The 22,345-nt window shown below is 38.2% G+C and overlaps 1 protein-coding gene across 7 annotated transcripts in view; it reads right to left on the reverse strand.

Moving 5' to 3' along the window:
* Window positions 1–2,110: 2,110 nt before the first annotated feature.
* LOC307116234 (uncharacterized protein) overlaps window positions 2,111–22,345 on the reverse strand; it is a 28,371-nt gene continuing 8,136 nt past the window's right edge. For 3 of the 7 annotated variants that reach the window (XM_079799989.1, XM_079799990.1, XM_079799987.1), the window contains 3 exons: window positions 19,056–19,144; window positions 13,036–13,162; window positions 2,111–4,079 (listed from right to left, as the gene is read on the reverse strand). In XM_079799989.1, coding sequence (XP_079656115.1) covers window positions 2,164–4,079; window positions 13,036–13,162; window positions 19,056–19,064 — 2,052 coding nt within the window. In that variant the 5' untranslated portion in view covers window positions 19,065–19,144 and the 3' untranslated portion in view covers window positions 2,111–2,163. Of the gene's footprint in view, window positions 4,080–13,035; window positions 13,163–19,055; window positions 19,145–21,863; window positions 22,043–22,345 lie in introns of all 7 variants that reach the window. The other 4 variants (XM_079799992.1, XM_079799991.1, XM_079799988.1 and 1 more) reach the window with 3 other exon arrangements.

Below are 22,345 nucleotides of genomic sequence, written 5' to 3' on the forward strand. Positions count from 1 at the left end.
CTTTTGAAAATTTCCCCCCATAACACGTATGTTTTAACATACTCTACAATGTATTATTCTATCTTCTCCTGCTAGAATTGTTCACTGATATATAACAAATACCTTAAAAGAGTAGCTGAAATATTAAGTACTTAATAATTAAGAACATTGGGAAAGCATTTTAAATTATTTTTTATTTTGCTAACAGATTTACTGCATTTACAAGGATTAGCAATAGTCTCATTTCTTGTTTAGGCTGCCACTTTAAATCATTGTAAGTGGCTTCAGTTAATGAGTTTGGCATTTTGAATCCCACAAGGATCAAAGTTCTAAAATTTACCATCAACCTGGATTGAGCACCTACAACTCTCAACAAAGCAACATTGTTTTCTTTTTTTTCTTTAAATATATTTTATTGATTTTTTACAGAGAGGAAGAGGGATAGAGAGTTAGAAACATCGATGAGAGAGAAACATCTATCAGCTGCCTCTTGCACACCCCCTGCTGGGGATGTGCCCGCAACCAAGGTACATGCCCTTGACCGGAATCGAACCTGGGACCGATGCTCTATCCACTGAGCCAAACCGGTTTCGGCGCAACATTGTTTTCAATCTCTGAAAGCACCCTTGCTATCTAAATCTCCACTAAATTTCTTTCACAGGATATTACCAAATGCAGAAAGAAGCATACAATACCCACATTCTGAATAAGTCCTATTATTTTCCCTAACATCATAATCTTAATTGGTACAAGATATGCCTTGTGAGATAAAGTGGGAGTCTGACCAAATGTTTTGTGTATAAAAACAATCTTCAGTTTTCTAGTCTGAGATAGGTAGATCCTCATTCTCCACAGACCTAAAGCAGTGCCACATTTGAGACTTCCTTACCCACATGACTCCACATCCAGATATAAAATTTTATATCCTTAATAATTTTGAAAATAACAATAGCATCAATAAGTAAGTTTATTTTCATTTCTATATAAAGAAATACAGGAAGCAGGAAAACCAAAGTTGTGGCTATTGTATAAAATCAGCAAAGGTGTATATTTTGTTTTTTTCTGCTCCACCATCCTTAATACCCATTCTCAAAGTTCCCATAAAACTGCCAGCGCTGCAGATTAAATGTCCATATTGTAGACAGAGGGAAAATAAAGGGGGGGGGGGAGGTTAAATGTCCTAATCATACAAAATATCTTTCCCACTTTGATCAGCAAGGGAAGCTTACATAGGTTTTCAATCAGGAATACAGTTACTAAAAAAGGGAAATGGATACTGGGCAGAAAAAAACAGCAGTCTCTGACATAGACTCATTTTTTCATTGCAAAATAGTCTGTAATGTCAGTTTTTATTTTCAGATTAATCAAAAACTGTAAACCCAAAATTTTAAAAAGTTCCCAGTAGAAAGATTATGATTATCCAATTATAAATACTATTCTTGAATTGTGGTCAGAAATAGTAGAAAATGAGTTGTTGGACTTTGTTACAATTCACTTAAAACCTCGTCAACAATCCACTCATTAAACCTACAGTGTTGTTGTTTTTTAATACAGTATGAATTTCCTCTTGTAGCATATTGGATGAAATCTAAATAAAAGCTTGCTCACATTTATTATAGCATATAGTGCTCCCCATTCAAATAATGGGGGTTAAATGTTAAATGGAATATTTCTCAATATTCATTATACTCATAAGTGTCCTCCTCTCATGCAAATTATCTAACACTATAATAACAGCTAATATTTGTGCTATGTTAAAGGCACTGTTCTAAAAGCTTTACATGTAACAACTCACATAATACTTTGATAAGGAAGGTATTATTAGAATTTGATAAGGAAGGTATTATTAGGTTTTCTTACAAATGATTAAAGGTTATCATAACAAATGTCACAAAGGAAAGCAACTGATAGAGTCAAAATAAGATTTAAAAAGACATGCAATGGCTGAAGGCCTTCCAATATTGACTACATTACTGTTGATTAAAATTCACTAACGTTTAATCAGTTCCTGGTAATAAATTTTTCTACATGGATTACATTATCACTATCTTTCCCCAAATAAATTCATTGATGCAGTTTTATGAGGCAAGTGTACTCCCATATTCACATTTTAAGAATTCTTTGATTGTAATGGATTAATGACCATTGAAGTCTCTCTTTATTAATCACAAAGATTCAAATAATTCATATATAAACTTGTGAGCTATGAGTCAAGTCTGTTCCACATTCCTTATATTTAAAAGATTTCTCACCGATATGAATTCTCTGATGTTGAGTTAGTTGTGAACCACGAGTAAAGGCCTTCCCACATTCCTTACATTGATATGGTTTCTCACCAGTATGAATTCTCTGATGTCGAGAAAGGTGTGAGCTCTGAGTAAAGGCTTTTCTACATTCTTTGCATTCATAGGGCTTCTCACCAGTATGGATTCTTTGATGTAGAGTAAGTTGAGAACCATGACTAAAGGCTTTCCCACATTCCTTGCATTCATAGGGTTTTTCTCCAGTGTGAATTCTCTGATGTTGCGTAAGTTGTGAACCACGAATAAAGGCCTTCCCACATTCCTTACACTGATAAGGTTTCTCACCTGTATGAATTCTCTGATGCTGTATAAGTAGTAAGCCACGAGCAAAGGCCTTTCCACACTCATTACATACATAAGGCTTCTCACCAGTATGAAGTCTCTGATGTTGAGAAAGATGTGAACTCTGAGTAAAGGCCATTCTACATTCTTTACATTCATAAGGTTTCTCACCAGTATGAATTCTCTGATGTTGAGTAAGCTGTGAACCACGAATAAAAGACTTCCCACATTCCTTACATTCATAAGGTTTCTCACCAGTGTGAATTCTCTCATGTTGAGTAAGTTCCGAGCCACGACTAAAGGTCTTTCCACATTCTTTACATTCATAGGGTTTCTCACCAGTATGAATCCTCTGATGCCGAGTAAGTAGTGAGCCTCTATTAAAGGCTTTTCCACATTCATTACATTGATAGGGTTTCTCACCAGTATGAATCCTCTGATGTTGAGTAAGTTGTGAACCATGATTAAAGGTCTTTCCACATTCCTTACATTCATAGGGCTTCTCATTGGTATGAATTCTCTGGTGTTGAGTAAGTTGTGAACCACGGATAAAGGCCTTCCCACACTGTTCACATTTATAGGGTTTTTCACCAGTATGAATCCTCTGATGTTGCATAAGTAATGAGCCACGAATAAAGGCCTTCCCACATTCTTTACATCCATATGGCTTTTCCCCATTATGAATTTTCTGATGTTGAGAAAGCTGTGAGCCACAAATAAAAGCTTTCCCACATTCCTTACATTCATAGGGTTTTTCACCAGAATGGATTCTCTTATGTAGAATAAGTTGTGAGAGCTGAGTAAAGACCTTTCTACATTCTTTACATTCATAGAGTTTCTCGCCAGTATGAAGTCTCTGGTGCAGTGTAAGTTGTGAGTTCTGAGTAAAGGCCTTCCCACATTCTTTACATTCATAAGGTTTTTCTCCAGTATGGACTTTTTGATGTCGGGTTAGTTGTGAACTACGAATAAAAGCTTTCCCACATTGTTCACATTTATATGGTTTTTCACCAGTATGAATTCTGTAATGTAAAATCAGTTGTGAGCTCTGAGTAAAGGCCTTCCCACATTCCTTGCATGCATACGGTTTCTCACCAGTATGAAGTCTCTGATGAAGACTGAGCTGTGAATCACGACTAAAGGCCTTCAAACATTGCTTACATTCATAGGGTTTTTCACCAGTATGAATACTCTGATGTTGAGTTAGGTGTGAGGCTCGTCTAAAGGCCTTCCCACATTCCTTACATTTATAGGGCTTCTCAGAATTACATGAGGGATATTGAGATAAGTAAGTATGCTGATTGAAAATAGACATTTTTTCATATATAATCTTTCCTTGCCTGAAATATTCCTTCTGATTTTCCAATGTGCCTCTGACTTCCAAATAATCTCTAGAAATAGACTTCTTAAGATCATAGTTTTGAAGCCAGTCATTCATTTCCCATTGAAATAATTCTGTTTTATAAGTTTCTTCTTTTGGAGGTAAGTAGTTATTTGCACATCTTGATGACAAATCTGAAAGATTAAAAAAATAATAATAATTTTGGCTGTCATTTTAGAAGAAGTAGAATTTCCATAGTAAAAAAAAAAACAATATAGTAAAATATACAGTATATCACTAGGTGAAAAAAGCCAGACCCCAAGACTACATATTTCAATTATATTTACATGACATCCTGGAAAACATAAAACTTTAGGGATGGAAAATATGCCAAGTTTCCATTGGCTGGTGAGGGGTAAGGGGTTGACAACAAAGGGAAAGCATGAGAGAATTTGTGAGTGTAATGGCTCTGTTGTTTACTATGACTGTGACAGTGGATACACTTTATATGTAGATGGTACATCAGATTTCCTAAAGAACACCAATAAATGTTGAATAAAACATGATAAACAACCTTCTAAAATATGTCAAGCTTAGAGGAAAATAAAGAAGATCCACAGTGGCCACAATAAAGTCAGAACAAGAAACTAGAATGCTAAACATCCTTAAAAATCATAGCTACTCTCAGAACATTTACTCTCTTCAACTGCCTAAAATTATCTTTTAAAAAAATCCAAGAGACAAGGCTTTGGACCAAAAGTAGGTAAGAGATTAGAAAAAAATTCACAATATTGGAACCAGCCAAAGCCTGCAGTTCACATGAATGAAAAAATAATACTCTGGCCTCAAAAGAAAATCACAAGAAAAATCACTACGTAGTCTTGGCATTTTAAGAAATTAGATTTTTACTATGAGATGAGGAGTCATTGAAAGATTATAAGATTCAGCATGACAAGTTCTGACATCTGTTTAAAAAGGAATCATTCTGTTTTTTTTTTTTTCAAACTAAAAAATAACAGATAATATGAAAGTACAAAGGCTTGGTGACAGAAGTTAGGAAGCTATAGCAATAATCCACGTGGTGAAGACAAGATGATTATGGAGAAAAGTGTGGATCATTGGATTCTGAATATACTTTAAAGGTATAATGAAGATTTTGTGATGTACTGAACATATAATATGACAAAGAGAAGTCAAGAAAAATAAGTATTTCACCTGAGCATCTGGAGCAATGAAAGTGCCATTTACAGAGAAGTTCTCCCTGTAATAGGAGCAGATTTGGGAGAGTATCAAGAGTTTGGTTTTGAACTATTTAATATCATAATGATGTGGAATAAACAGGTATATGCATATGTATATGTTCTGAGGAAATATATGGATTAGAAATGTAAATTTGGGAGTATCGGCAAATAGATAACATTTCCTTTTAAAAAAAAATTATTGTTAATCCTAACCTAAAGGTATTTTTTCCATTGCTATTCAGAAAGAGTGAAAGGGAGGGAGGGAAAGGGAAGGTAGAGAGTGAGAGAAACATAAACATCAACATCAGAGAGATACATTAACGGATTGCCTTCAGCATATGCCCTGACTGGGGTGGGGAGCAAACCCCCAACCCAGAGACATGCCCCCGACTGGTAATCAAACTCACAACTCTTTAATGCATGGGCCGACATTCTAACCACTAAACAACACTGGTAAACATATACGCACCCAATACCGGAGCACCCAAATATATAAAAAAACTTCTGGAGGATATCAAGGGAGGGATTGACAGCAATACAATCACAGTAGGGGACTTTAATACCCCACTATCACCATTGGACAAATCCTCTAAACAAAAAAACAGCAAAGAAACATCAATCCTAAATGACTCACTAGACCAGATGGAATTAATTGACATCTTCAGAACATTTCACTCCAAAGCCACAGAATATACATTCTTCTCAAGTGCACATGGGTCATTTTCAAAAATAGACCATATGTTAGGTCATAGGCAAAGTCTCTTCAAATTCAAGAAGATAGAAGTTATATCAAACACCTTCTCAGATTACAATGGCATAAAACTGGAAATCAACTACAATAAAAACAATCCAAAAAAATCAAACACCTGGAGGCTAAATAGCATGCTATTAAATAATGACTGGGTTACCAGAGAGGTCAAAAAAGAAATTAAAAACATCATGGCAACAAACAACAATGAATACACAACAATTCAAAATCTATGGGACACAGCGAAAGCAGTCTTGAGAGGGAAGTTTATAGCTCTATAAGTCTGCTGTAAAAAAACACAAGAAACAATGGTAATAAATTACCTAACCCTAAACTCAAAGAGTTAGAAAGAGAGCAACAAGAAAAGACCAGTGTGATCAGTAGGAAGGAAATAATAATGATCAGAGCGGAGATAAATGACATAGAGACCCAAAAAACAATACAAAAGATAAATAAAACCAAGAGCTGGTTCTGTGAAAGGATAAACAAGATTGATGAACCTCTAAGCCAGGCTCACCAAGAAACAAAAAGAGAGGGCCCAAATAAACAAAATCAGAAATGAAAGAGGAGAACCAAAATACAAAGGAACAACTCAATTCCAAAAAACTGGACAACCTAGAGGAAATGGACATATTCCTAGAAAAACACAACCTTCCAAAACTCAATCAGGAAGAATCTAAACATCTCAATAGGCCAATAAATATGGAAGAAATTGAAGCAGTCATCAAAAGGCTTCTAGAGAAAAAAAGAAAAAAGAAAAAAAAAAGCCCAGGACCAGACAGCTTCACAGGGGAGTTTTAGCAAATATTCAAGGAAGAACTAAAACCTATCCTCCTCAGACTATTTCAAAAAATTCAAGAGGAAGGAACACTTCCAAGCTCCTTCTATGAAGCCAGCATCACCCTAATACCAAAACCAGATAAAGACAACACAATGAAAGAGAAATATAGGCTAATATCCCTCATGAACATAGATGCCAAAATCCTCAATAAAATTCTAGCAAATCGGATCCAGCAGTACATCAGAAAGATCATACACCATGACCAAGTAGGATTTATCCCAGGAATGCAAGGATGGTACAATATCTGCAAATCAATAAACGTGATACATCACATAAACAAATTGAGGGATAAAAATCACATTCATATCAATTGATGCAGAAAAGCATTTGACAAAATCCAACACTCTTTCTTGATAAAAACACTCAGCAAGGTGGGAATAGAAGGATCATAATAAAAGCCATATATGACAAACCCACAGCCAACATCATACTCAATGGGCAAAAACTAAAACCATTTCCCCTAAGAACAGGAACAAGACAGGGATGCCCACTCTTACCACTCCTGTTTGACATAGTACTGGAAGTATTAACCATTGCTTTCAAACAAGAAGAAGAAATTAAAGGCATCCATAATGGAAAAGAAGAAGTAAAACTGTCTTTATTTGCAGATGAATGATACTGTACATAGAAAACTCAACGACTCCATCAAAAAACTATTAGACTTAATAAATGAAATCGGCAATGTAGCAGGATACAAAATTAACACCAAGAAATCTATGGCATTTCTATACACCAATAATGTACTTAAAGAAAGAGAGATTAAAAAAGCAATGCCATTTACCACCACACCAAAAAATTAAAATACCTAGGAATAAACGTAACTAAGGAGGTAAAAGACCTATATGTGGAAAACTACAGGACATTGAAGAAAGAGATAGGGGAAGACATGAACAAATGGAAGAACATAGCATGTTTATGGATTGGTAGAATCAACATCATTAAAATGTCCATACTACCAAAAGCAATCTATAGATTCAATGCACTCCCCATTAAAATACCAATGGCATATTTCACAGACCTAGAAAGAACTCTCCAAAAATTCATCTGGAATTTAAAAAGACCCCAAATAGCCACAGCAATCCTGAGAAAGAAGAACAAAGTAGGTGGGATCTCAATACCTGATTTCAAGCTGTATTACAAAGCCACTGTTCTCAAAACAGCCTGGTACTAGCACAAGAACAGAAATATAGACCAATGGAATAGAATAGCGAACCCAGAAATCGACCCAAACCACTATGCTCAATTAATATTTGACAAAGGACGCATGAACATACAATGGAGTCAAGACAGTCTCTTCAATAAATGGAAACCTCAGACATCTCAGGTAGCAGAATTTTCACCAATATGTCTCCTATGGTAAGAGAAACAAAGGAAAAAATAAACAAATGGGACTACATCAAAATAAAAAGCTCTGCACAGCAAAAGAAACTAACATTGAAATGAAAAGGCAACCCACTATATGGGAGAATATATTTGCCAATGATACATCTGATAAGGGCTTAATTTCCAAAATATATAAAATACTTCATACAACTCAACAAAAAGAACACAAACAATCCAATTAAAGGATAGGCAGAGGAGCTAAATAGACACTTCTCCAAAGAGGACATACAAATGGCCAAGAGACAAATGAAAAAATGTTCATTGTCACTAATCATTAGAGAGATGCAAATTAAAACTACAATTAGGTATCACCACACACTACCAGAACAGTAACCATCAATAACTCAACAAACAACAGTGTTGGAGAGTATGTGGAAAAAAAAGGAACCCTAATACACTGCTAGTGGGAATGCAGACTGGTACAACCACTATGGAAAACAGTGTGGAGTTTTCTCAAAATAGTAAAAATGGAACTGCCATTTGACCCAGTGATACCTCTTCTAGGAATGTATCCCCAGAATCCTGAAACATCATTAGAAGAATATATGTACCCTATGGAGAAGGATCTGGAAACAACCAAGTGTCCATCTTTAGATGAATGGATAAAGTTGTGACACATTTACACAATGGAATACTATGCAGCTGTAAAAAGAAGAATATCTTACCCTTTGAGACAACATGGAGTGATCTGGCGAGTATTAGGCTAAGTCAGTGGTCAGCAAACTGCGGCTCGCGAGCCACATGCAGCTCTTTGGCCCCTTGAGTGTGGCTCTTCCACAAAATACCACATGCGGGCGCACACGTACAGTGCAATTGAAACTTAGTGGCCCATGCGCAGAAGTTGGTTTTCGACTCTCAAAAGAAATTTCAATCGTTGTACTGTTGATATTTGGCTCTGTTGACTAATGAGTTTGCCAACCACTGGGCTAAGTGAAATAAGCCACTCAGAGAAACACAAATTACACAGAATCTGACTTATATATGAAATCTAATGAACAAAATAAAATGACACACAAATCGATCCAGAGAAATGGAAGTATGCAACAGACTAGCGATTCTCAAAGGGAAGGGCAGAGATCAACCAAAAAACTTATATGCATACTAGTGGCCCAGTGCACAAAATTGGTGCCTCCCCTGCCCGTCTGCTCACCCCCAACTGCCCCCCACTGCCGGCCTGCTCATCCTCAACTACCCCCCTGCCAGTCTGCTCACCCCCAACTGCTTGCCCCCAACTGCCCCCCAGCTGACCTACTTGCCCCCAACTGCCCCCCCAAGCCAGCCTGCTTGCCCCCAACTGCCCCCCAGCCGGCCTGCCCCCTCTTGCCAGCCTGATCACCCCCAACTGCCTCCCCTGCCAGCCTGCTCACCAGCAACTGCCCCCCCTGCCAGCCTGCTCACCACCAACTGCCCCCTTGCCAGCCTGATCACCCCCAACTGCCTCCCCTGCCAGCCTGCTCACCAGCAACTGCCCCCCCTGCTAGCCTGCTCACCCCCAACTGCCCCCTTGCCAGCCTGATCACCCCCAACTGCCTCCCCAGCTGGCCTGATCACCCCCAACTGATCACCCCCAACTGCCTCCCCAGCTGGCCTGATCACCCCCAACTGATCACCCCCAACTGCCTCCCCTTGCCAGCCTGATCACCCCCAACTGCCTCCCCTGCCAGCCTGCTCACCAGCAACTGCCCCCCTGCCGCCTGCTCGCCCCCAACTGCCCCCCTTGCCAGCCTGATTGCCAGCAACTGCCCCCACTGCCGGCCTGCTCACCCTCAACTGCCCCCCACTGCCGACCTGCTCACCCCCAACTACCCCCCTACCAGTCTGCTTGCCCCCAACTGCCCCCCACTGCCGGCCTGCTTGCCCCCAAGTGCCTCCCCTGCTGGCCTGCTCACCCCCAACTACCCCCTCTGCAGGCCTGCTCACCCCCAACTACACGCCCCCCGCCGGCCTGCTCACCTCCAACAGCCCCCCTGCCAGCCTACTCACCCCCAAATGCCCCCCCCTGCCAGCCTGCTCACTCTCAACTGCCCCCCACTGCCGGCCTGATTGCCCCCAATTGCCCCCCCCTTCCGGCCTGCTCACCCCCAACTGCCCTCCTGCCAGCCTGATCCCCAGCAACTGCCTCCCTCCCCCCGCTGCTGGCCTGATCGCCCCCAACTGCCCTCACCTCCTGGCCTGATCTCCCCTAAGTGCCTCTGCCTCAGCCCTGCCACCATGGCTTTGTCCGGAAGGATGTCCGAAAGGTCTCCTGATCTAATTAACATATTACCCTTTTATTAGTATAAATATGCGTAACTCATAGACACAGACAATAGTGTGCTGAAGACCTGGGGAGGTGGCAGGAGTGGGGAGGAGAGGGTCAATGGGGGGAAGAAGGGAGACATCTGTAATACTTTCAACAATAATATAAATTTAAAAAAATTTTTAAAAGAAAGTAAAGAAGATCCAGAGGAGGCACAATGACACGAGAACCAGAAGCTAGAGTTAAGCATGCTGTCAAGTCACCGAACTCAGGGTATTTCCTGACTTAAAGTGCCTTAAAATGTGTATGTTAATAGTCTGAAAAATTATCCAGGAGACAAACTCTTGGGTCTACAAATTGTCATGGATTAGCAATGAACCCCTTCACAAAATCAGGACTATCCAAGGCTTATATTTCAAAGAGGGAAAAAGTCCATCTGACCTCAAAAGAAAATTACAAGTTATATTTTATTCTTAGCCTAGACTCTCAAAAGAAAAAAATGCTATAGATAATTCATCAGTACCGAGGAGCCCTCAGGTGTGTGAGAAACTGAAGAATCAGATCTGTTCCCCAGAAATTGCCATTGTTGAATTTATCTACAATAATAAAAGCGTAATATGCTAATTAGACCAGATGTCCTTCAAGACGAAGCCAGGGCTGCGAGGGAAGCCTGGGTCCTGGGTGCCAGGTGCCTGCTGGCAGCCTAGTTTAAAGGCCACCATAAGTCCATACTAACAGAGCATAAATTCAAGTCTTGAAAGCTGATCTGCGGGCAATTTAACTGTCTTCCAAGTAAAGCTTCTCTTTAAAAAAAGAAAAATTTTAGACACTTCGCAATTACTGGGAAGAAGCAGGAAAGTGGGAATCAAAATCAGGAAATATAAATCCTATCTAATAGAAGAGCAATATGCAAATTAACCATCACTCAGATACACCCACAAGCAGTGCCCACCAGCCAATCAGGAGCAAGTATGCAAATCAACCCAACCAAGATGGCTGCGGCCACAGAGTGAGCAGGAGGCTTGGGTTTTCCTGGCAATGGAGGAAGCCAAGCTTTCTGTACACCTTGGAGGACCCAGGCCTCCACTCAAGGCTACAAAGTTTCAATTATAGAAGAAATGTACATTCACTAGTTTTTAGTATAGTCACAGAGTTGTGTAACAATCACCACAATGTAATCTTATAACATTTGTATCAACTTGGAAGAAACCCGTGCCTATTAGCAGTCCTTTTCTGTGTCCCCACTTTTATTTCCCAGTCCATCCCCACCTCCCAGTATTAGACAACAACTAATCTATTTTCTCTATATATAGGTCTGTCTGTTGTGGACATTTCATATAAATGAAATTATTCATTATGTAGGCTTTGTGTCTGGCTTCTTTCACTGAGCATTTTTTCATACTGTGGTATGTATCAGAACTTCATTCCTTTAATGAATAAATAATATTAAATTGTATTCATTAATTAATTTGCTGGTGGACATTTGGGGGGTTTCCACTTTTTTACTATTGTGAATAATGAAGTATACAGCACTTCTGCCTCCAAAAGTTGTGAAGACTGTCATAGTTCTTTATTTTTGCCAATCTAGGGTATCCTATCTAATAAAAGAGTAATATACAAATTGACCGTCACACCAAGACACAAGATGGCCGACGTCATGTGGTCTAAGATGGCTGCCCCCATGTGGACACAAGATGGCCTGCAGGGGAGGGCAGTTGTGGGAAGTTAGGGGGGACCAGGCCGGCAAAGGAGGGCAGTGATCAGGTTATGGGGTGATCAGGCTGACAGGCAGAAGTGGTTAGGGGCAATCAGGCAGGCAGGAAAGCAAGCAGTTGGGAGTCAGCAATCCTGGATTGTGAGAGGGATGTCTGACTGCCCGTTTAGGCCAATCCCACGGGCAGTCGGACATCCTTCAAAGGGTCCCAGATTGGAGAGGGTGCAGGCTGGGCAGGACACACACATCCACTGCACAAATTTCGTGCACCGGGCCTCTAGTTTTATAATAAAAAGTGTTTCTAACATACTCATTCAATGTGAAATATAAAGTTCTTAAAATGTAATATTCAACTAAAAAACACAAATGAGACTGTGTTTGTTGCAATGGATTGGGTACACTTGAATTGTTAGTGAAATGCATTGATCCATCCTATCTTATATAATAAAAGAGTAATATGCAAATTGTCCCCTCAACCAGAGTTCAACTAAGGGGCGGGGCCAGTCTGCCAACCACCCGCATCACCTTTCCCCAGACCACCTGGCCTGATTGGTCCAATCAGGGCAGGCCAGCCAGACCCCACCCATGCACGAAGTCCTGCACTGGGCCTCTAGTCACTATATAAATAAGCTCTTCTGTTGTAAAAAAACAAACTTTTATTTCTGCATCTATTTTTTTTTTTAATATTTAAGCTCCTTTAGCAGATCTAAATTGTAACAACAAATAGCAAAAGTGTCCCAGAATTCAAATTTAGCCCCTAGATCGTTAGGAAGATAGGAAGAAAGACAGAAGGAAGATAGGTAATTATATTTTAAAGATAAATGTACCCTATATGAAACTATCTATGTCTGCCTCTAGTAATTTAAAACCATTCATTTGAGAATAAAAAGAAATTCAGTTTATTACTTAACAACAACCTTGAAATAACATCATATAAGGAATTATTTCAAAGATAGATCCTAAAATACTATGGCATATTCTTACCTAGTGACACCAAGTTACTATAGTTCTCCAACATCACATCTCTGTACAAATCCCTTTGAGCAAAGTCCAGGCATTCCCACTCTTCTTGAGAGAAGTCAATGGCAACATCCCTGAACATCACCAATCTCTGAAACAACAAACATAATACTAGGAGTGGATATAAAGAAAATAAACTCAAAATGGATAAAGGACTTAAAGGTAAGATGCAAAACCATAAAAATCTTAGAAGAAGCCATAGGCAGCAAAATAGCAGACATTTGTCGTAGCAATATATTTAACAATACAGCTCCTAGGACAATGGAAATGAAGGAGAAAATAAACAAATGGGACTACATCAAAATAAAAAGCTTCTGCACGGCAAAAGAAACCATCAACAAAACAACAAGAAAGCACACTGCATAGGAGAACATATTTGCCAATGTTATCTCCGATAAGGGTTTAATCTCCAACATTTACAGGGAACTCATACAACTTAACAAAAGGAAAATAAATAACCCAATCAAAAAATAGGCAAATGACCTAAATAGACACTTTTCAAAAGAGGACATTCAAAAAGCCAAGAGATATATGAAAATATGCTCAAAATCACTAATCATCCGAGAGATGCAAATCAAAACAACAATGAGGTACCACCTCACACCTGTCAGAATGGCCATCATCAACAAATCAACAAATGACAAGGGCTGGAGAGGATGTGGAGAAAAAGGAACCCTCCTTCACTGCTGGTGGGAATGCAGACTGGTGCAGCCATTGTGGAAAACAGTATGGCATTTCATCAAAAAATTAAAAATTGAACTCCCATTTCACCCAGTAATACCAATTCTAGGAATACATCACAAGAAAACAGAAATACCAACCAGAAAAGATATATGCACCCCTATGTTCATAGCAGCACAAATTACAATAGCTAAGATTTGGAAATAGCTTAAATGCCCATCAGCAGATAAGTGGATTAGAAAACTGTGGTACAGCCCTGACAGGTTTGGCTCAGTGGATAGAGCATCGGCCTGCGGACTGAAGGATCCCAGGTTCGATTTCAGTCAAGAGCATGTACCTTGGTTGTGGGCACATCCCCAGTGGGAGGTGTGCAGGAGGCAGCTGATCAAGGTTTCTCTCATCGATGTTTCTAACTCTCTATCCCTCTCCCTTCCTCTGTGTAAAAAAATCAATAAAATATATTTAAAAAAACAAACAAACTGTGGTACATCTGCACAATTGAATATTACGCTGCTATAAAAAAAGAATGAATTCTTACCATTTGCAATAGCATGGATGGAACTGGAGAGCATTATGCTAAGTGAAATATGCCAGTCAGTGAAAGAAAAATACCATATGCTCTCACTCATTTATGGATAATAAAGAACATTATAAACTGTAGGCAGCGGTTATAGGGTTAAGCCTCGGACTGACCTGTTGGCAGAGCTACAAACAAGTCCCAGCTTAGAGGGCACAGCCCTCTTAGCATAATTAAGCTTGACCTTATGACATCCTCTAGATCCTATCTGGGTAGCTAATGGATTGTGGGAGGTACAGCAAGTGCTGCCAAAACAAGTGAAACTCACAAGAACATTGTAACTAAGGTGACCACTACCTCTGGCTATAAAATAAAGGCTCAGCTTGCCATATGGATCTTTCTCTGTGGCCTAAGCCAGGCATAGGAGATCCACCTGGACCCAGCTTATTTTCTTTGTCTGTCTTTTCTTCAATCCTTCACCACACTCCCTCAGGCTCACCAAACCCTTGGTTGAGCTATCCCAGCACAATAAACTGATGAACAAAAATAGATAGAGGCAGAGAAGCATCGAACAGACTGTCAAATGACAGCGGGAAGGCTGGGGAGGGTTGCGGAGGGAGATAAGAGATCAACCAAAGGATTTGTATGCATGCATATAAACATAACCAATGGATGCAAGACACTGGGAGGGAGGTGAGGGCATGTGCCGGGGTAGGGGAGGCTAGGGGACAGTCAATTGTGGAAAGAAAAAAAGGAGACATATGTACTACTATTTGTAATACTTTAAACAATAAAAAAAGAAAAATAAATAAATAAAAATACACCCACACACATACAAAAAAAGAAAATGTATTTTCAATGGAGGGGGAGATGATGCAGAGCTCTTAACCATAGAGATAGCAGAACAAACATGCTAGGAAGTATCTCACATGGATGACACTACAAAAATTGGTGCTTCTGAAGTGACAACATGTTCCTTTTTATTCCTGTTGCTGTAGCATTTCCTGAATTTAGAACAACTCATTATACACATAGTCTAGGAATTAATGAAGTTAAATAAGTAAAATTAATTTTAAAATGCAATGTCCCAACTAAACAAAATAGCATACAGAAGCACCCTGTACAATCTGTATCTTGTATATCCTACCTGCTCAATAAATGAAAGTTTTCCTTTTTATTTATTATTTAAGAAATAAGAGTCCCTGACACCCTGCCCACCCAATTTGCAGGGCCATTTAAGCCACTTCCAGTGGATTTTCTATAAAAATTGCCTGTCTTGGCTCATGCTGTGGACTTTCCTAAATTCGCTCAAACGTTCATAGCCCCAAACAAGCAGCATCTGACCTCTTGCTAAGTGGTCCCAGACCTGGCACTAGCAGCAGCCAAACTTGGTTTGCATCTTGATTTCTCCCAGGTATCTCCAAGTAATTTAAATCCATTCATTTGAGAATAAGAAGAAATTCAGTCAATTACTTCAAAACAACCTTGAAATAACATCATATAAGGCACAAGTAGCACAAGTAGCACCTCCCAGCACAAGTAGCACCCATCTGCAGATCACTTTGTAGCTCATGCCTAGTAGCCCTGGACAAGGCACAGGTAACAGCTAACCTTGGTCTGAACCTTCGAAAAAGGCCCAGAGCCAGTGTATGGCCAGCTTCATACTAAACTGGAGTACCACCCAACCATCTCCATGAGCAACACACTCCAGGGGCAGACTTGACGGGCACCAGAGCCCCACTGAGGCAAGTTTTACTCTGTGGGGTCAGCCTCTGCACTGTGGTTCCTCCACTGTAGTCATGGCTGGTCAATCCCTCCCTCTGATATACCAACAACAATCAGGGAAGATACACATAGCCCACATACAGGGTATGTATAAACTGTCCAGCTCAGATGACAGGAGAGGCTACCCACTGAGCTGTACAGAACACCTACTACATAAAGCCATCCTACTAAGACATGGAGATATAGCAGATCTACCAAATATACAGAAACAAACATAGAAAGGCAGCCAAAATGGTGAGACAAAGAAACATGTCCCAAATGGAAGAACAGGAGACATCTCCAGAAAAAGAAGTAAATGAAATGAAGGATATCAAATTACCAGATACATACTTCAAAACAACAATTATAAGAATGTTTGAGGAACTTAGTGAGAACTTCAACAGCATTTTAAAAATCCACACCTATGCCGAGACCGGTTTGGCTCAGTGGATAGAGCGTCGGCCTGCGGACTCAAGGGTCCCAGGTTCGATTCCGGTCGGGGGCATGTGCCTTGGTTGCGGGCACATACCCGGTGGGGGGTGTGCAGGAGGCAGCTGATCGATGTTTCTCTTTCATTGATGTTTCTAACTCTCTGTCCCTCTCTCTTCCTCTCTGTAAAAAATCAATAAAATATATTTAAATAAAAAAAAATCCACACCTAAAGACCATAAAAAAAGAACCATTCAGAAATGCAGAAAATACTAACTAAAATGAGGAATACACTAGAAAGAATCAAAAGCAGATTAGATGAAGCAGAGGATCAAATCAGCGATTTGGAAGTCACGGTAGCAGGAAACACCCAATTAGTGTAGCAAAAAAACCCACAAAAATATAGTTTAAGGAAAAATAGTTTAAGGAAACTGACACAACAATATCAAGCATACCATCATTCATATCATAAAGGTAGCAGAAGGAGAAGAGACCCCACAAGAGACTCACTTAAAATCAAAAGACACAAACAGACCGAAAGTAAAGGGATAGAAGATATTTCATAAAAATGTAAAAAAACAAAAACAAAAACAAAAAAAGCTGGTGTAACAATACTTATATTGGTCAAAATAGACTTTAAAACATAGGTTATAAAGCACCCAGCAATTCTACTTAATTGGTATTTATTCAAAATAACCCAAAAAACTAATTCAAAAATATATATGTATCCACATGCTCATTGCAGCATTATTTACAACAGCCAAGATATGGAAGCAACTTAAGTGTCCATCAATAGGGGTGAATGAATAAAGAAAAAGTGGTACATATATACAATGGGATATGACTCAATTATAAAAAAGGAATGAAATCTTGCCATCTGCAATAACATGATAGACCTAAAGAGTTTTGTGCTAAGTGAAAGAAGTCAGACATAGAAAAATTTCATATGATTTCTAAAAAACAAAATAAATGAACAGGTAGAATAGAAATAGACTCAAAGATTCAGAGAACATTTTGACGGTTGACAGACGGGAGGGGAATTAAGAGCATGGGTGAAAAAGATGAAAGGATTAAGAAGTACAAATTAGTAGTTACAGAATAATCATGTAAAATAAAACATAGGGAATGTAGTCAAAATTTGTAATAACTATGTATGGTGTCAGATGAGTATAAGTTTTATCAGGGTGAGCAATGCCTAAAAGGTATGTTGTACACCTGAAACTAATATAATATTACATATCAACTGTAATTAAAAAATAAAAAATATACTAAAATATAAATAAGAAAAGTAATTGGGTAAATGTTTCAGTAAAATCTTATATCTATCATAAAATAATATTTGCAAAAAATGAAGAATATATTAAAACCAAGTTTGTTGTTATATCAGAATATTACATCATAGGCATTTTCCTTGTTACTAATAATTTAGTAAGTATTTTTAATAGGCTGCAGAATTGCTCCAAATAATCAATATATCTTGATTTAATGACATGCATATTTGAACACTGTAGGTTATATAAAAATCTCATAAGCATTTCTTTTTTTTTTTTTTAATATATTTTATTGATTTTCCACAGAGAGGAAGAGAGAGGGATAGAGAGTTAGAAACATCGATGAGAGAGAAACATCAATCAGCTGCCTCCTGCACACCCCCCACTGGGGATGTGCCCGCAACGAAGGTACATGCCCTCGACCGGAATCGAACCCGGGACCCTTGAGTCCGCAGGCCGACGCTCCATCCACTGAGCCAAACCGGTTTCGGCTCATAAGCATTTCTTGCTTTGGGGAGTTTATAATTCTCAACAGCTTTTGCATATGAATGATGATCTTTATTGTTATTATTAATCAAGATGATAAACATAATGAACATGACTTTTTCTTGTCTTAAGCAACATAAAGGTGGAAAATATTAATTCAAACTTACACATTCAAGATTAACACACAATATTGAATCTCAAAATCATCTATGTTATTGGTATCAATTATGGATTTCCAGGGAAGATCCATGATCTCTCTGTATTCACTCCTTAATCATAAAGCTCAGAAAGCCTGGGCTTTTGCAATTTATGGAGACTGAGCAGAGTCAAAACCAACTCCTACCTTGCTTAACTGGGAAATTTAGATCTAAAGAGTAGATCAAAGTTTTCTCAGGTGTGGTACCATTTAACATTCTTCTCTATCTTATAAAATCAGGAAATTTTCTTTTGCTGTATCACTCAGTGATTCTAGTTAAAGATGTTCAATGGATTAGTAAATAAGGATATGAATATAGGTTAGATTAGAAAGACATACTTAAAGACGACACTATCTATAATAATAAAAGCATAATATGCTAATTAGACTGGATGGCCAAACAGCGACACTGATGCCTGTCCGGACGACCTTCCAGATGAAGCCAGGGTTGCGAGGGCCGAGCCCCTTGCACAAATTTTGTGCATCAGGCCTCTAGTCATTTATAAGAATGGAATAAACTGGGGAGCATATTCCTGAGTGAGGCCAGTTAGGAAGTTTCAGAAATACGGAATGCATATATGTACATACTATGTAAAAACAAAACAAAAATAAAACATGAAAGGAGAAAACACCAAGTTACCTGAGCCATGATTTTTATGGCTGTATGAAATGATTAATCCTCTCCTGGATGCCTATCTTGGAGAAGCACAGCATCTGGAAAAGGCAGTGCTGGAGAGGAGAAAATAGAACCATGAGACCATGCCTTTCACAAAGCTCCAAATGAGTTATGTTAGAATTACCTTTGTTGCTCTCCTCTTCCTGTCACTTTGGGAATGCTCCCATTCCCAAAATACACACTAAGCAGGAGGATCAGGTTGTGGTTCATACCTCTGTCAAACTCAGTGCTCTCTATATTAAAAAATATATATTTATAAAAAACTACTCTACCATTCCCAAAATAAAACTTATGGATAACAACACATTTACACATTATGCCAAAAATGGATAATGACCAACTGTTATGTTTCAGTATAATAATGATCACACACAACTACAGAAGGCACAAATAATTAAATGCTTACAACTAAATAAAATGAACAAATTTAGATTTGTAAGATGATAATATTCAACTAAGTATTGTTGACATATTTTTATGTTTACCATTTTGAAAAAAAGCGATATATGTATATTAAGTATGTGTGTATACAAGTAAGTGTGTAGAATGAATGAAATTTATTATCTACAAATTAAGGCTTCTATAAGTGTGTGCTATTCACGGGTCAAATGTCACAAGTAGTGTTACCATTAGTGCTGAGACTTTTTAAAGTTGTTTTTAAACATCTCAGTAAATTTCTGAATAAAACCAAGTTTACAAGATGATAAAACTTTCTCAAACAAACAAGCATTCCTGATTTAGCAATAATACTAAAGTAGATAAATCCAGATATTTGACAAAAATGCTCTATGCAAGAGGTTCCAGATCCATATAATTATAAACTTATTTTTTCCCTCAGCTTTGGTTTTTTGTTTGCTTTGGTTTTTTTGCAGGTATTTTATTTTGTGGGGTTTTTTTGTTGTTGTTGGTTTGTTTCTTTAGGGTTATTTTTGCAGGTATTTTATTTTTTTAATAATTCTTTATTGTTGAAAGTATTACATATGTCCCCATTCTTCCCCAATTGACCACCTCCAGCCTTCCTCCAGTCCCCACCCCAGGCCTTCAGCACCCTACTGTCTATGTCCATGGGTTATGCATATATGCACACAAGGTCTTTGACTGATTACCTCCCACCCACCCACCCTCACCTTCCCTCTGAGATTCCATACTCTGTTACATGCTTCAATGTATCTGAATCCACTGTTCATCAGTTAATTTTGTTAGATTCCACATATGAATGCAATCATGTGATACTTGCCTTTCTCTGTCTTATTTCACTCAACATGATACTCTCCAGGAACCAAAATATGGTCTTAAGGAGTACGAGCTTCTTTTTTTCTACTGCTGCATAGTATTCCATGGTATAAATGCACCACAGTTTTTTTTATCCACTAGTCTACTGATGGGCACTTAGGCTATTTCCAGATCTTAACTATTGTAAATAATGCTACTATGAACATAGGGGTGCATATATTCTTTCTGATTGGTGTTTTGGGTTTTGTAGGATATACGCCTAGAAGTGGGATCACTGGGTCAACTGGCAGCTCCATATTTAATTTTTTGAGGAAACTCTACTTTTTTCCATAGTGGTTGCACTGATCTACATTCCCACCAGCAGTGTACCAGGGTTCTCTTTTCTCCACATCCTTTCCAGCACTTGTCATTTGGTGAAAGGTGTGAGGTGATACCTCACTGTCATTTTAATTGCATCTCTCTGACAATCAGTGACTGTGAGCATTTTTTCATATGTCTCTTGGCCATCTGTATGTCCTCTTTGGAGAAGTTTCTATTTAGGTCCTTTGGCCATTTGTTAATTGGATTGTTTGTCCTCCTTTTGTTAAGCTGTATAAATTCCTTATATAATTTGGATATTAACCCTTTATCAGATATATAATTGCCAAATATGTTCTCCCATACAGTGGGCTCCCTTTTCAATTTGTTGATTATTTCTTTTGCTGTGCAGTTTTAGTTATGATGTAGTCCCATTTGTTTATTTTCTCTTTAGTTTCCACTGCCCTAGATGTATCTGTAAACATATTGCTATGCGAGAGGTCTGAGATTTTCCTGCCTATTGTTTCTTCTAGGATTTTTATGGTTTCACAGCATACATTTAAGTTTTTTATCCATTTTCAGTTTCATCTAAAAATAATGAGTTTTACTTCCTCCTTTAGAATTTGGATGCCTTTTGTTTCTTCTTCTTGTCCAATGGCTGTAGCTAGGACTCCCAGAACCATATTGAATAAGAGTGAAAAGAGTGGACAACCCTGTTTTGTTACTGCTCTTAGAGGAAATGGTTTTAGTTTTTGCTCATTGAGCATAATTGTTCACTATAGGTTTGTCATATCTGACCTTTATCATGTTGAGATATGGTCCCTCTATTACTACTTCACTGAGAGTTTTTATCAAAAATAGGTGTTGGATTTTGTCAAATGCTTTTTCTGCGTCTATTGACATGACCATGTGATTTTTGTCTTTCAATTTGTTTATGTGATGTATCACATTTATTGATTTACGAATACTGTACGAGCCTTGCATCCCTGGAATAAATCCCACTTGGTTGGTGTATGATCTTTTTAATATATTGCTGCATCCGATTTACTAATATTCTGTATTGGGTGTATATATGTTTACCAGAGTTATATAATCTTGTTGGATTGCTCCCTTTAGTATTATGAAGTGGCCTTCCTTATCTCTTTTTATGTCCTTCACTTTGAGATCTAATTTGTCAGATATAAGTATTGCTACCCCAGCTTTTTTTTCATTTCCATTCACCTGAAAAACCTTTTTCCATACCTTCACCCTCAGTCTGTGTGCATCACTTTCACCATTCTTATTCAACATAGTTCTGGAATCAGCAATCAGACAAGAAAAAGGATAAAAAGCATCCATATTGGAAAGGAGGAAGTAAAATTCTCATTATTCACAGATGACATGATATTGTACCCTTAAGACTCCATCAGGAAACTACTAAACTTAAAAAATAAATTCAGAAAGGTATCAGGTTACAAAATCAACATCCACAAATGAATGGCATTTTTATACACCAACAATGAACTGTTAGAAGAAGAAACTAAAAAAGCAATCCCATTTATCATTGCAAAAAATAATAATAATAAGATACCTACTTGGAATAAATTTAACCAAGGAATTAAAAGACCTGTACTTGGAAAACTATAGGGCATTGAAAAAAGAAATAGAGGAAGATACAAACAATGGAAGCATATACCATGTTCCTGGATTGAAAGAATTAACATCATTAAAATGCTTGTACTACC

The sequence above is a fragment of the Cnephaeus nilssonii genome (assembly GCF_951640355.1).
Source record: "Cnephaeus nilssonii genome assembly, chromosome: 20".
Lineage (NCBI taxonomy): Eukaryota > Metazoa > Chordata > Mammalia > Chiroptera > Vespertilionidae > Cnephaeus > Cnephaeus nilssonii.